Raw genomic sequence first — 14,166 nt, forward strand, 5'->3', positions numbered from 1 at the left:
AGTGGTGCCACTACAGAGTTTCCTGCTTATAACCTGACTCAGATGATCTGCCATAGTACTCCACAGGCACCTAGCTAGCCGCGCCGTCATTTAGAGGTGCCAGAGACTACAGCCCAGCAGGATGATATTATCAGGGGTATTGCAGCCATAGAGGAGGAGGAGCTTGCTCAGCAGGAGGGGTTGGTCACTAGTGAGCCCAGTAACAGTTCTAATGATGACTATCAGCCTATTCCTCAGATGCATCCACGACAACATGATGCTGAGGTTGGTAGCTCTAGTTCAGCGCCACCTACCCTATAGACAGACCCCGCTCTTCTTACTATACTTGAGCGGATGAGGTAGGACCAGGCACGATAGGCTCAGGAGACAGCTGCTATATTTGCTCAGTTCCAGACTCGATAGGACGAGTTTTAGCGATAGCAGCTAGCTATTCAGCAGCAGACGCAGGCTCTAAGCAGCAGCAGCAGGCCATGCATCAGCAGCAGATCCTCATGCAGCAGCAGCTTCTCGGATTCATGCAGCATGTAGTGACAGCCATTGGGGCCCCACCGTCACAGGCTTCGCCCCAGCTTGGTTAGCCTGCCACCACTTCGATGACTTCAACGTTACAGCCTAGTGGGCTTTAGAGTCAGGGATAACCACCAGCACAGTACGCTTCACCTACAGAGTAGGTGTCCCAATGGTTCGCTTCGCCAGTGGTAGCCCCGCAGTTCACACCACTTCAGATGGTCTTCACACCGGCACAAACGTCATTGCTGCTAGTGCCAAACACTTCAGTCTCTAGGAGCCTTGGTGCCTCCTTCAGTGAGTTGACAGGGCAGCCTACTCCTCCATACCTACATGTTCTAGATCCTTCTATAGCTACACCTATCACAGTGACTACAGAGATGCTCCCCTCCTCAGTGGCACCATTAGAGCTAGCTGCTTCAGTCATACCAGCACAGCCTACAGCAGCTTCAGTTCCTGATCCGACCCAGACTGCTTCAGCATCACTTCTAGCTATAGAGGGCCAGACAGCTCAGAGCTCAGGATCAGATGATGATGGCACCCAGTTCCACCTCGCTCCTTGTACCTCAGTGCTCGGCTCGTCCGCTGTAGCCCCGCCGACCGACCCTTAGGTTTTGGTGTTTGACGCCAAAGGAGGAGAGGGTTCGAGTATGTTAGCCTTAGGGGGAGCGACATATTTAGGGGGAGCTTAGTTATTATATTAGCTTATCTATTATATTTGGAGTTTTATGTGTGTGATACATTATGCATTCATGTTTACTATTATATTTATGTGATAGTGATATCTACGTGATCGTGATATATGACATGTGTGCTCTCTACTGTGAATTATTTATATGTCATATCACTTGTGCTATGCTCATTTGCCTTTGCTTCCGCGTTTTACTTCGATGCAAATGAGCTTCATTACTTGTCCTCATGCTTATTTCATATCTTTTGAGTACATCATGTTGGCTTGGGTCATATAAGCTTGTCTAACACTTTTGTTCTTATTGCCAAAAGTTTATATGAACCAAGCATGTTAAAAACCTCATCTCTTTCACATACTCGAGGTAGTATTATCATCAATCACCAAAAATGGGGAGATTGAAAGCATCTAGGCCCATAGTTGGGTTTCGGTGATTAATGACAATATATGATTACTGTGACTAACGTATGTTTTGCAGAGGCAATTAAGTTAGGTCACGGTAATGGAGATCGATTGGACAATTATGGTTGTCATGCCCTACGATGAAAATCGTTTCGGTTTTCAAAGGATGGACGACAAGGTTAAGGATGGACTAGTTCTAAGTGTCGATTGGAGTTGGAGAGACACTTAGAGTAGTTTAGGACTTTGTTTTTCCTTTGGCCGTACTATTAAGGGAGCTATGAACGGGTAGCTTGACCTAGGTGAGTCTAGTGAGTTAGGTGTGGTGCACACTTGTTAAAACTAGCACTAGATGCTCCAAAACAGCCCTTTGATCCAATGGAGCAAACTTCATTAACATATGATCGAGAGTTGGAAGTGAATGGAGGGTCAAATACTGACCGGACGCTGGCTCCGGTGTGACCGGACGCTGACTCAGGGTCCGATCAGTTCATTTGACCAAGATGAAAGCATCTGGAAGTGACCGGACGCTAAGAGGTCATGTGACCGGACGATGAGGACCAGCGTCCGGTCGACTCCAGTAAGGTCCTAGAGTGGGAGAATCCTGATCGGACGCGTCCGGTCAATGCTGACCGAACGCTGATCAGGTTTCGGCTACTGACCGAACACTACTCAGCAAGTGACCGGACGCTAGGAGTCCAGCGTCCGGTCGACATCAGTAAGGTTCTAGTGAGGGGAAAACATGACCGGACGCGTCCGGTCAGTGATGATCGGACGCTGTCCAACGTCCAGTCAACACTTAACCACTGGAGTTTGGGGTGTACTGACCGAAGCGTCCGGTCACCCCGCAGAGGCACATAACGGTTCGTTTTTCAGCCGGTGTTATAAATACCACCTCCACTCGTGTGTGGGGGTACTTCTACTCATTTCAACCGCTGAGAAACACCTTAGAGAGTGCCAAGAATAGCAAGGTCCTAGTGAGGTGATTGAGATTTAAGAATCCCAAAGAGAGCCCTCATTAGTGAAGATCAAGAGTAGCAAAGTGTGCATCCACCCTTTTCATTAGGCTTGTCATGGTCAAGTGAAAGTTTATGCTTGTTACTCTTGGTGATCGCCATCACCTAGACGGTTTGGTGGTGATTGAGAGCTTGGTGATCATCCGGAGAGCTTGTGGATGACCCAACTCAAGTTGTGAGCGGTTGTGGGTGATTCACCACGACGGAGTGTCGAAGAATCAACTCGTAGAGAGCACTTGATCCTTGCGCGGATCAAGTGGGAGCTACACCCTTGCGCGGGTGCTTCAACGAGGACTAGTGGGGAGTGGTGACTCTCCGATACCTCGGCAAAACATTGCCGCGTTCCTCCTTCTCTATTTACTTTGAGCATTTACTTTGAGCGTTTCGATTCTTATCTTTACATTCATAGAATTACCATGCTAGAGTAGGATTGGAACTTAGGTTGCAAGTCTTTTGTACGGTAGAACAATTAGATACACTTTCTAGGCATAAGAGGTTAATTGGGCTAACCATAGGATTTAATTATTACAAAAAAATTTAGAATTACCCTCCCTCTTGCACATCCTGATCTTTCGGCTGTAGCATTCAAAGTTCAAATTCAAAGTCACGACACGACGGAGTGAAAGAAAAGAACGAACGGAACGAACATCAGCAGCTAGCCGGCCCTTGGAGTTCAATTTTGATATTTTGACCACCAACCACGTCCACGTGCTGTCAAATAATTGAATTTGAGTCGGGATTTTAGTATAGACACATCTCTATCGCAGCAGGCAGATTGAGAACGACAGTCACTAGTAGGATTTGCATTGTACTAGTATTCCACTATGCATTATAGCTAGAATATAGAGTATGTTTGGTTGCTAGCTATAATTTGTCACACTTCACCTTAGACCTAGTTTGGTGCTTTCTCCGGGGTGCTTCGGCTCTGGCTCCCAACATTCGTAGGATATTGAACTAGAAAGAGGAGCCGCATATTTTGGGGCTGCTCCCTGACTCCGCTACAATATACAGTGCAGGAGCCGAAGGTAAGAGAAGCCCCTCCAAACGGGCCCTTAGGTAAGTTTGATCAAATTGAAAGTGTTTGGTTAGCAATTAAACTTAGGCAAGATTTTTGGGGTTCCACATGTCAGTTAAAAAATGTGACAAGATTCCTTTAGACATGATAAAGTGTGGCTTCCAATTTAATAGCCACACTTTCTATGGCTTACCACACTTGCTAAGGTTAGTTGTGGCATATTATGGCTAGGATATAAATAGCCACCTATTAAGCAAGATTGTTTGGATAAAAAAAATAGGTAGAATAACCAATCATTGGATTCTACAAAATATATAGTTTTATACAAGATTTATAATATGTTGTAAAGATTGAAACCTATGATATTAATTAATATTATAATTAGCTTTTTTAAAACTTAAGTGGACTTATTAACTTCAAATAATATTGACACATCACAATCATTTGAAAAGCCATTTATATTAATTATATCTTGTAGGATCGTAGGATTATATTATGTAGGATCATAGATTCTATGGAAGATCCTACCAATATCATGGAATCATACGGAACTCAATTATAGTATCAGGATAGGGATTAGGGATAATATAATATAAAATTTAAAATACATGATAAGATCATTATCGTTTCGGTTTGGTATTATGGTATCCTAAGCTTCTAGGATCCAGATCGGAATCCTAACAACCTTCAACCTTGGCAATAAGTACAACATAGTGGTCTTAATTAACAAGTCAAATTACATACAAAACATGAAAACAATCAACTCACCCGGCAACACCAAGCACATTATTTACCTACACTTCTGGAGGGGAAAAAAAATCTTACTCCACTTCTGCAAATCTCCCGCTTTTGGGAGTTGCATCAAACCACAAGAGCGTAACCAAATCAAGAATCAGAGTTCTCAAAAAATAATCTAACATCATCCATACTGCCTTTCATGTCCATTGTAACAGTGTCCCCCTACTGACTTCAATAGACAACTTATGGTGGGGGTTGAATCATCACGACCAAAGGGCAAAGCACGCCAACAAAACCAGGAGAGAAACCGTTTTCCCCCATTGTGGAATTGGGGCAGCTTCTGAGTATTGGAATCTATGTGATTGTTCTCTGCAGAGAAAAAAAAATCAAGGCCATGTTCTATGTAAGAACAGGTAGAATTAAGTAAACTTGTGCTTGTGGTGCAAACTCTATAACATGTACAAAGTCACAGGAAGCTCACTTCTGTAGACTTGAGAGTGCACCACAGAAAATTGCGTTATCTGGAAGAGTGCTGCTGTTGTCCTCTGGGTTAACCACATTTATGTACACTTCTTGACCCAAGTACCAGGTGTCAAGGTTCTGAACACGTAAGTTCCATATGCCTGCATTGTCCAGAAACACAAGAATAGCTGTCCAAGCTCCAGGGAATACCTGCAATCAAGTAGACAGTCCCAATCAAAGGCATGCTAATCTAAGGATTATACAGCAACACAAAGATGCATCGCAAAGTGGACAATACAGATCATATTTACAATGTTTAACTGTTTATAGATTACAGAAGAATGAAACAGAGATTCATCCCCAAAGCAAAAATTAAGTCTGTTTAGGTCAAGTTGGTCCCTTTCTGTTCTAGTTATGGGCGCGTTCCTACTCTAACACCTAAGGCAGTGTATGTGTGTGTACTTGGGGTTCTACCCTTCTCTTCTTTAATATAAAGACACACAGCTCTCCTACGTGTTCGAGAAAAAAATCAGGATAGAAAAATTACATGTACCTGCCTAAATTATTGTGATTGTTTACCATCAGGGTTTGCACCTTGTTAGGGAAATTGCTAGAGAAAAGGAACCCATTAACTATCTAAATTCATATCATAGCCATATCCTTACTGAAATAGCATCAAACTAAAGACACCAAATAATTTATTTTAACCACTACAGGATATATATACCTTCGTCAGTCATACATATGCAAATGACTTAGTTAATAGCATTGCCTGTGTAGCTGCTACCTGACATTCCAACTAATGTTGGAATACAAACTAAAAGATGGGCTGTTTTAAGTTACGGCGTATCTGCTTAATATTTGAGCATGTTTACTGATCATACTGCAACTAATGCAGTGGTTAACTTGGATGTCTAGAAAGATGATGAAACAGTGAATTGCAGTACCTGGATTGTAGAGCGTGCAACACCATCCCATTTGTTATAGGTGCCTCGACTATTTTCTGTCCATAAACCATAATCCATCCTGAGAAAACAACCGTGAGAATCCAAACAGATATGGATAAAGAAGAGGAGTGTGGTTTCTGCATTACCCAACAACAAAGAATGCATAGCCATCCAAGTGGTAGCTCTGCACATTTGTGGCATTATTTTGGAATATAATCTCCATGAAGCCCTTATAGGTGCCATTTATAATAGATGTGTCAACTTTTGGTAGTCGGTTCATAGGATGATTAGGAAAATCCAATTTGAAGACCCCAGGGACATTAAATATTTGTGCAAGTACCAAAGGGGTTGAGGGCGCAGTGTAAGAAATCTCATTGAGAGTAGAGCGCAGTTTTCCATCTACGAGCTCAGGTGCTCTACTCTGCAACAGGTACACATTTGTCACAGTAATGTCACCATAATGGAATGAGCCCTGTGGATTGGGGCGGGCACCGCTAGCTGTAACATTCCATCTGAAAAAGGACAATGGTTGAAGGATGCATTATATGTGAGCAACACCATCTACAATGCACGGGATAGGAATAATGCAAAATCAACAGGAATACCTGATGGATCTTGCTTGGTTTATAGAGAACGCCGTGTCATACTGATCGTTCGGGGGATCTGGAAGAGGACCAGAGGCTGGACCCTGGGAGTTAGAGTAATGGAGAATAGCAACACCGGTCAACTTATCCACAATGGCCGCATCAACGAAGCGTGCGCTTGCAACAACATAGTAATCAGAGCTGGCATTCTGGTCCATGGTGACCAAGAAGGAGTAGGACTGGCCAACATGGATGTCCAAGTTGGTGTAGTTCTGCTGCGAGGTGTAGGAGCCTTCGGTCTCAACAAGGAGCAGGTTGTGGTTCTGGATCCTGAAATTGAGGCTTGTTGAGACCCCAACATTGTGTACCCGAAACCTGTAAGTTTTCCCTGAAATGACAATCAAGACGATACTATTGATTTCACCCCCACTGCATCTAGTAGTCTGGCAAATGGAAATTCAAATTGCAATGCAAACCTGGCTCGACATTGATCCTCTCATAGACAATCCCTGGTGGAACCACGGATTCGTTGTACTGATAGGGCCCCAACCCATTGATAAGCACGCCGTCTGGGGCGCCCAGCAGGGTGCCGCCGTCCAGCGCTCTCCTGAGCTCCTTGTGCCCACGGTTATACCAGTCACCAATGAAGAGCGTGATGTCCCCGTCGGGAAAGCCGAAGGGGATGGGTATGACGTCGCGGTTGTTGATGGTGATGGCGCCGTAGCCCCCGGCGGCGCGGTGCAGCGGCGTGGAGGGGAAGTAGAAGAAGCTGCCGACCTGGTCCTTGACCTGGAACGTGTAGGTCCAGTTCCAGCCGGCGGGGATGGCGCAGTTGGTGCCGAGCACGCCGTCCTGCCACGCCGTCTTGCGCTGCTGCACGCCGTTCCAGGTGAGCAGCAGCGGCTCGTCCAGCGCGTTGCGGACGTTCACCACCACGTTCCAGTTGGTGGTCACGTTCAGGGGAGGGCCCGGGAACTGGCCGTTGATGCCAATCACCTGGTGCCACTGCCGATGTCAGTGTCGATGCAGCTGTTGCAGGAATGCAAGGGGGGAGAGGGGAGGAGGGACGGGCGGCACCTTCTGCTTGACGCCGAGGGGCTGCGCGGAGACGTAGGAGACCTCCCAGTCGTAGTAGGCGTACGGGTCCCCCGCCCGCGCCCGCGCCGGCGCCAGCGCCGCAGCCAACAGGAGCAGCAAGAGCAGCGGTGGCATTGGCGGCCGGAACTCGGTCGGTCCCGGCGGGCTCCGTCGATCTCGTCCTCGGGATTCGAATCGCTGGCTGGCAGCTAAGCCTCAGCGGACGTCGGGCGCTCGAATCCAGCGAACGCCAGTCGAATCAGTCTGAAGCTGAAGTGGAGATCGGGGAGAGGCGGAGAGCGGCAAGCAGAGCAAAGCGGAGCGAGCACCCAGCACAGCAGAGGGAAAAGGCTGGGAGGGGGGAGGCGGCGGAAAAGAAGCTGCTGGTCGGCGTGTCCTTCGGTCTTTGCCCGCACCGGAAAAGAACAACGTTCGAGTTGCCCTTTTCCGCTCGGGCTCGGCCCAGTCTAATGGTTGGCTGGGCCCACTTGTGAAGGCCCATCATTTTCTGCTAGCCCGTAATAAGAACGAATTGGACTCGCTCCATTTACAACTGCTCGTCGCTCTCTCAAAGGATAAAGAGCGGACACTCAACTTCTCAGAAAGGAAAAAGTCACAGCAAAAATCTGTTTTTCCTCCCTAAACTCTAAAATCAGGTAAATCATCTCTCCGAACTTTTAAAACCATTCGTTTTACCTCCCTGACCAGTTATAAGTGGGTTTTCAAAGACGGTTTTATTATTTTCTTTTTTATTTATTTCGGATAAAACTTTGAAAAATCATAGTACATCACATAAAAATCATAAAATAGAAAATCTAATTTTGTTGGATTTACATGAGTATATCTACATAGTGAACATATAATATGGTACTACCTCCGTTCCAGAAAGAATGCAACTATGGGTTGCGTGCCACGTAAAGTGTTTTACCTTTGAACAAGTTTTTAGTAAATAGTATTCATATTTATGACTCTAAATTAATTTATTATAAAAATATATTTCATAATTAACCTAATGATATTTATTTAATATTATAAATATTTATAATTTTTTATCTATAATTGGTCAAAGCTGATATACTAACACGTGATATTGTTCCAAAATTGCATTCTTTTGAGGACGGGAGAGTATGCTTTAGTACAAATTTTTTGTTGTAGCTTTGGATCTATACTTTTATATAATTAATTCATAGCTACAGTTTCTATGATCCAATTGAGTATGAAATTTTTACTATAGTTCAAGCATACAGTAATTAGCCCACCATAAAAGTTTCACTGTAATTGGATCATAGAAACTGCAGCTGCGAATTAATTACAAAAAGCATAGATTTAAAGCTATAGCAAAAAAAAGTATACTAAAGCATACTATATTATATATTCACTATGTAGATTTACTCACGTGGAGTAAAACAAAATTGGATTTTCTATTATATAATTTTTCTGTGATTTACTATGATTTTTCAAATATTTAGCCAAATAAATAAAAAAGAAAAAGACAAAACCGTCTTTAAAAACCACTTATAACCGGTCAGAGAGGTAAAACAAACAGTTTTAAAAGTTCAGAGAGTGGTTTACCCGATTTTAGAATTCAGGGTGGAAAAATAGACTTTCATAAAACTTGAGGATGTAATATGGACTTTTTCCTTCTCAAAACACACACACGGTCTGTATTCGAGGAATAAGGAACCGCCAAATTACATTGCAGGCCGCCGACTTCAAGCGCCCCAGTGTTGGATCGACGTGCCTGCACAAGCGCTCGCCAGGCTGCCACGAGCCCACGACCCACGAAAAGTACTACTCCATCTCAAATAAGCCTTCATCTCAACTTTAATTAAATTTTTAAAAATTAATATAAACATTTATATATCTAAATAAGTTATTATTTATAAAAAATATATGCCTGTTTGGTTGGCTGGATTTTGTCTGGCTTGGCCCATGGGATGTACGGTCAAAGTGTTTGGTTGCCTAGAGTTCTCCCAGAGCCTAGCCCGACGAATGCATCTAGCCCCCTCAGCCTGCACTGGCTCACGGGAGCAGCGAGAGCGTGGGCGTGGTGGCCAAAAGCTTGCACGGGCGATGCAAGCAAGACGACGCAGGAAGTGCTAGGGTCACCTCTCCTTTTCGCGCCATCCATGGTGATATTACTCGCCGCCACGCCTCCCTTTTTCACCCTGGGTTGCTCTGCGCCCTCTTTCGCTCGACGCTCTCAAGTCTTGATTGTTAGACCATGTATACAAGCCCCCAATCATTTCCAGTTCTCTAAGTTCATGAAAATGAATCAAAGTATTGAACATATCAAAAAACTTATGAGCTCTCATAGCTTTGTTCCTCTCTTTAGGCTTGGTTTAGATTGCAAGTTTTTTTTCACTCTCTCTCCATCACATCAAATCTTTGGACATATGCATGGAGTATTAAATATAGATAAAAAAACTAATTATACAGTTTGATTGTAAATTACGAGACGAATCTTTTGAGCCTAGTTATGTCATGATTGGACAATAATTGTCAAATACAAACGAAAGTGCTACAGTACCAAATACTGATTCCTAACCTCAATCTAAACAAGGCCTTAGCATGTATTACGCTGAAATCACCTCCAGTCAGTATGGGTTCTATGTTAACAGAGCAAAAGTAAGATAACTCAGCCAAGAAAGCTAACTTGTTCTCTTCCTGAGCTGTTGCATACGCAATCAGTAAGTTCCACTTTGTTTTCAGTTGCTTATCCCACAAGTTAACTTGAAGCATGTAATCCCCTTATTTAAAAGAACCAACATCATATAGGTCAAGGCGTCAAGCTTAATCCCTACCAAAATACCATCAGACTTTACCTCTAGCAGGATTCCATAACCAAAGGTAATTCTATTGGTAGTCAAAATTTTTAATAACTTATCATCACAATCCTCAACCATATTGGAGCCCAATAAAGTGAAAATCATATTGAGAAACGAGATTGTTCAAGAAAGTAGAAAACCCCTTTTTCATAAGGCCTTTATAGTTCCATATTAAACCATAGTCTCTTGGGTACATGATTGACTCGATTTCTCGAACTGAACATCCCTAACACTACCGGACAGAGCATCTTTGCCGAGGGCCCAGGGCACTCGGCAAAGGCCTAAAAGCCCTCGGCAAAGGCTTTGCCGAGCGCCGCCCTCGGCAAAGAGCCCCCGGAAAAAAATTTAACGGCAAAGAGGCTCTTTGCCGAGGGCCAGTTGTCGGACACTCGACAAAGCATTTTCCGAGGGCCAACGGCGGCGCTCGACAAAGAAAAGCAGCCGTCAACGGCGCTGCTCCGATGACGGCGTCTTTGCCGAGTGCCGACAGTTTGGGCACTCGGCAAAGACATTTTTTATTTTTTTTTCAAAAACTCTTTGCCGAGTGCCACGGCGGCAAGGCACTCGGCAAAGACATTTTTTATTTTTTTTAAAAAAACTCTTTGCCGAGTGCCTCCCCAGCTTGGCACTCGGCAAAGATTTTTTGCTTTTTTTTAAAAAAAAATCTTTGCCGAGTGCAATGTCGTGGCACTCGGCAAAGTTTCACAGCTTTGCCGAGTGTCATGACCATTGCACTCGGCAAATCAACCGAAACTGCAATTTTTTTTGTTTTCTGCATTCCACTGACACAAACAGTTCAAATATATATCACATGTCACATATATATCACAAACATCACAATAATCACATATATATCACAACGAAACCATTTTCACACATTATATCACAACCACAACTCAAATAACAACATATCGCAACCACAAGTCAAATATCACAACCACAAGTCATAAATTCACAAACACAGTCCATCAAGTCAAAGCACAAGTCACAACCACAAGTGAAGCTCAAGTCCAAGCACATGACGAAGCACAACTCCTCAAAAAAGCGGCCTATGACACGATGGTTCATTCGATGACGCATTAGCGGGGTTATTCGAACCCGCTGACGGAAGCTGCAAAAAGGATAAGAGGTTGCATGTGTGAGATTCATCTAGTAAGTTTCTATGTGAAGCATTGGTGTATGTCATAGCTAGTGCAAGCATGTAGTAAGTTTCTATGTCAAGCATCTAGTAAGTTTCTATGTCAAGCATCTAGTAAGTTTGTATGTCAACCATGGTTGTATGTCAATGAAGCATCTAGTAAGAGTGAATTTCATACTTACAGGAGTGGCTGTAGGAGTAGGCGGTGGAGGTGCTGCCAACGGCAAAGGTACACTCCCTTGCTGGACACTCCGCATGAAGGCCTCCATTTCTTGCATCCTCCTCTCCTGGGCCGCGAACGCTTCCCTCTGGGCCTGCAGTTGCGCGCTCTGAGCCTCGACCACGAGCTTCTGGGCCTGCAGCTCGGCCTGCAATACAAACTTCAGTGTTTCAGTAATGCAAATGTAACTTAGGTGTGCAAAGATGAACGTACGACGAGTAAAACAGGACGTACCTCGAGAGCGTCGACCTGCTGCAGTGACGGACTAGGCCGTGGGCGTATGGGCTGGCTGGAGCTCGTGCTCCGTGCTCGGAGCACGTCGAGAGAGGGAACAGTGGTGGAGTCGATGGCGCCATCTGTAATCCACAGCCGCCCATGCTTTTTGCCTCCTCCTAGCCTCATGATGGTCTCTGCATCAATGGGCTCAGTGCGCACATCGTAATCTTCCCCATGGACCTCCCTCACCTTTGAGGTGTACTCTTGGACCTTAGTGTGCACGGTCGGGTTGGAGTACACCTCGCGCGGGGCAGACGGGTCAAAGGAGACAGAGGAAGACGCCTTGCCCATGTGGGACGTAGCCCACACAGAGAACTCCGAGACCTCCACGCCCGGGTGTGCAGCCTCCTGCGAGTAAGACGGCAAGATGGTGAGAAATAAGGCAGAACTCAGCGTCAAATAAGATAAAAGAAATCACTTACATATGCTTGTTTGTAGGCCGGGAGGCTGCGACTGCCTTGATGGTGAGTAGCACCTCGCCTCAGCAGACGCTGGTCCCGCTGCCTCGCGTGGTTCTCAGCAAAGTTGTTGGACAACCACCTGTCCACGATCATCTCCCAACACAAGGAGTGGGATCGGCACCACCAGGGAACCACCTACAAGTCATCGATTATTTGACATAGAAAAAGATAAAATTAAACCGACTTAATCTCAAAACGAATCATTATTAATGTTTTTCGTCTACCTCAAGGTACTGGGCCTAGGACAGCTCCACCTGTCTTGCATCAGGCTTGCTGATGGACTGCTTCAATACCACGGCGTAGTAGTCTCTGTGGGCCTGCACGCGCGCCTCGTGGTGCATGTCGGTGACGTACTTCCTACAGGTGGCGGCAGCCGCCTGATCCGCCCGGGCCTTAAGTCCTTCTTCCAGCTTGAAATACATCTGCATACAAAACTAATGTATCCATTCATTATTTCAATAAAAGACTTGCCCAATGAAAATGTTGTGCGAGAGAGACTTACCCAAAACTCCGCCAGTACCCGCTCCTGCTTGTTGCGGTACATGTCGTCAGGGGCCAACTGGTACCTGTCCCACGTGTAGGCCGGCTCCCACACGTCCTCGGACACATTCACAAGGCTGGGGTACCATTTCCTGCACAAAACACCAAGGATGCTCGCGGGGGAGCGTGCAGAAGTACCCGACAAAACCAACCAGGCCCTGCACAAGTGATTAAGAAAATTTATCAGTTCCTCTTTTGATTTCCAACATTACCATATGAAGTAGTTGTGATAACATCTATAGTTACTTACCTCTTCGCCATAGGGCCAATCAGTGCCCGGTTGTGAGGAAGCGGAGGCTGAGGGAGGCTCGCGGGACCTCGCTAGTAGACAGTCGGGGTAGCGGAACTGTCGCCCTCGGTGGCCTCGTCCTCGGCTGCCTCATCCTGGGTCTGCCGGACGTCCTCGTCCTCGACCTCGTCCTCGGGCGTGGCCGTCATGTGCTCCTCCTCCATCACCTCATCTGAAGGTGGCGAGGAAGGAGTCTGCTGCCTCCTGCTGACCCTGGTCCTCCTCCTCTGACCTCCTGTGGACGCTACCCCTAACCCCGACCCCTCGTCTGAAATGGGAGGGCGTGGTCTCCCGTAAAGGGAGGCCGTCTCATGTCGTGAACGGCTGCTCGCTATCACCTGCAATCACAAAGAATGAACAAGACTTATTAGTATATATATTAGAAATAGATTCAAAATAAATAAAGAAAACACAAACTAAAACAAACGTAGTATTACATGTATTAGGAATAATCTTCATGATTAGGATCATAGGTGTCGTCATCACTGTCAAAATTGTCCAAATGGGCAACACTATCTGAAGGTTCTATGTTGTCTTCGTTGTCATTGCCTAGCCTTAATCGGTCAAGCATTTCTATGTCCTTGGCATTTTGCACCACATCTCCATCAACCTCGTCATCCTCCGTTTCGTTGTCTACTTCCATTTCGATCGCTTCGGGTAAGACTATCTCAAACGTGCCTGGTAGCCCATCTTCTTGAAAGAACTGTCCATCATATATGTTTGCGTTGAAGTTGTAATCGTCATCGTTTGGGGCAGGTAGTTTACCGTGTGGAGACACCTGGTGCACAATAGCCCAACCCTTAAGATCCGCTTTGTCTTGGTTGGCATATCGCGTATAATACACCTACACGGCCTGTTGAGCCATAATGTAGACATCTTTTCCTAGATAGACGGAATCTTCTCGAATCTCGACTAGCCCAAGATGAGGGGTTTGTCTCGTTTCTCGAGGATTAAACCAGTGGCATTTGAACACAATAGGTT

General features: G+C 45.3%; 1 protein-coding gene across 2 annotated transcripts; it reads right to left on the reverse strand.

Annotated features, from left to right (window-relative positions):
• Nucleotides 1-4,242: 4,242 nt before the first annotated feature.
• Nucleotides 4,243-7,783, reverse strand: LOC136539934 (monocopper oxidase-like protein SKU5). 2 transcript variants are annotated; one of them, XM_066531915.1, is made up of 7 exons: nucleotides 7,434-7,780; nucleotides 6,833-7,352; nucleotides 6,378-6,744; nucleotides 5,919-6,284; nucleotides 5,773-5,851; nucleotides 4,845-5,035; nucleotides 4,243-4,732 (listed from the first exon to the last, which is right to left on the reverse strand). In XM_066531915.1, the coding sequence occupies exons 1-7, from the start codon at nucleotides 7,566-7,568 to the stop codon at nucleotides 4,627-4,629; spliced, it is 1,764 nt and encodes a 587-aa protein (XP_066388012.1). In that variant the 5' UTR covers nucleotides 7,569-7,780; the 3' UTR covers nucleotides 4,243-4,626. The 2 variants fall into 2 exon arrangements, with proteins under 2 accessions (XP_066388012.1, XP_066388013.1); XM_066531916.1 differs by lacking the exon at nucleotides 4,243-4,732 and having other exon boundaries at nucleotides 4,992-5,035; nucleotides 5,773-5,828; nucleotides 7,434-7,783.
• Between the last annotated feature and the right edge of the window lie 6,383 nt (nucleotides 7,784-14,166).

The sequence above is a fragment of the Miscanthus floridulus genome, chromosome 2 (genome assembly GCF_019320115.1).
Source record: "Miscanthus floridulus cultivar M001 chromosome 2, ASM1932011v1, whole genome shotgun sequence".
NCBI classification, from domain to species: domain Eukaryota; kingdom Viridiplantae; phylum Streptophyta; class Magnoliopsida; order Poales; family Poaceae; genus Miscanthus; species Miscanthus floridulus.

What these genes read in the sequence shown, in the direction of transcription:
- LOC136539934 (XM_066531915.1), bottom strand. Translation starts at nt 7,568, where the DNA reads ATGCCACCGCTGCTCTTGCTGCTCCTGTTGGCTGCGGCGCTGGCGCCG. An exon ending in AACCAAGCAAGATCCATCAG is followed by an intron (nt 6,285 to 6,377) that starts GTATTCCTGTTG and finishes GTCCTTTTTCAG; the next exon opens with ATGGAATGTTACAGCTAGCG. An exon ending in TATGCATTCTTTGTTGTTGG is followed by an intron (nt 5,852 to 5,918) that starts GTAATGCAGAAA and finishes TTGTTTTCTCAG; the next exon opens with GATGGATTATGGTTTATGGA.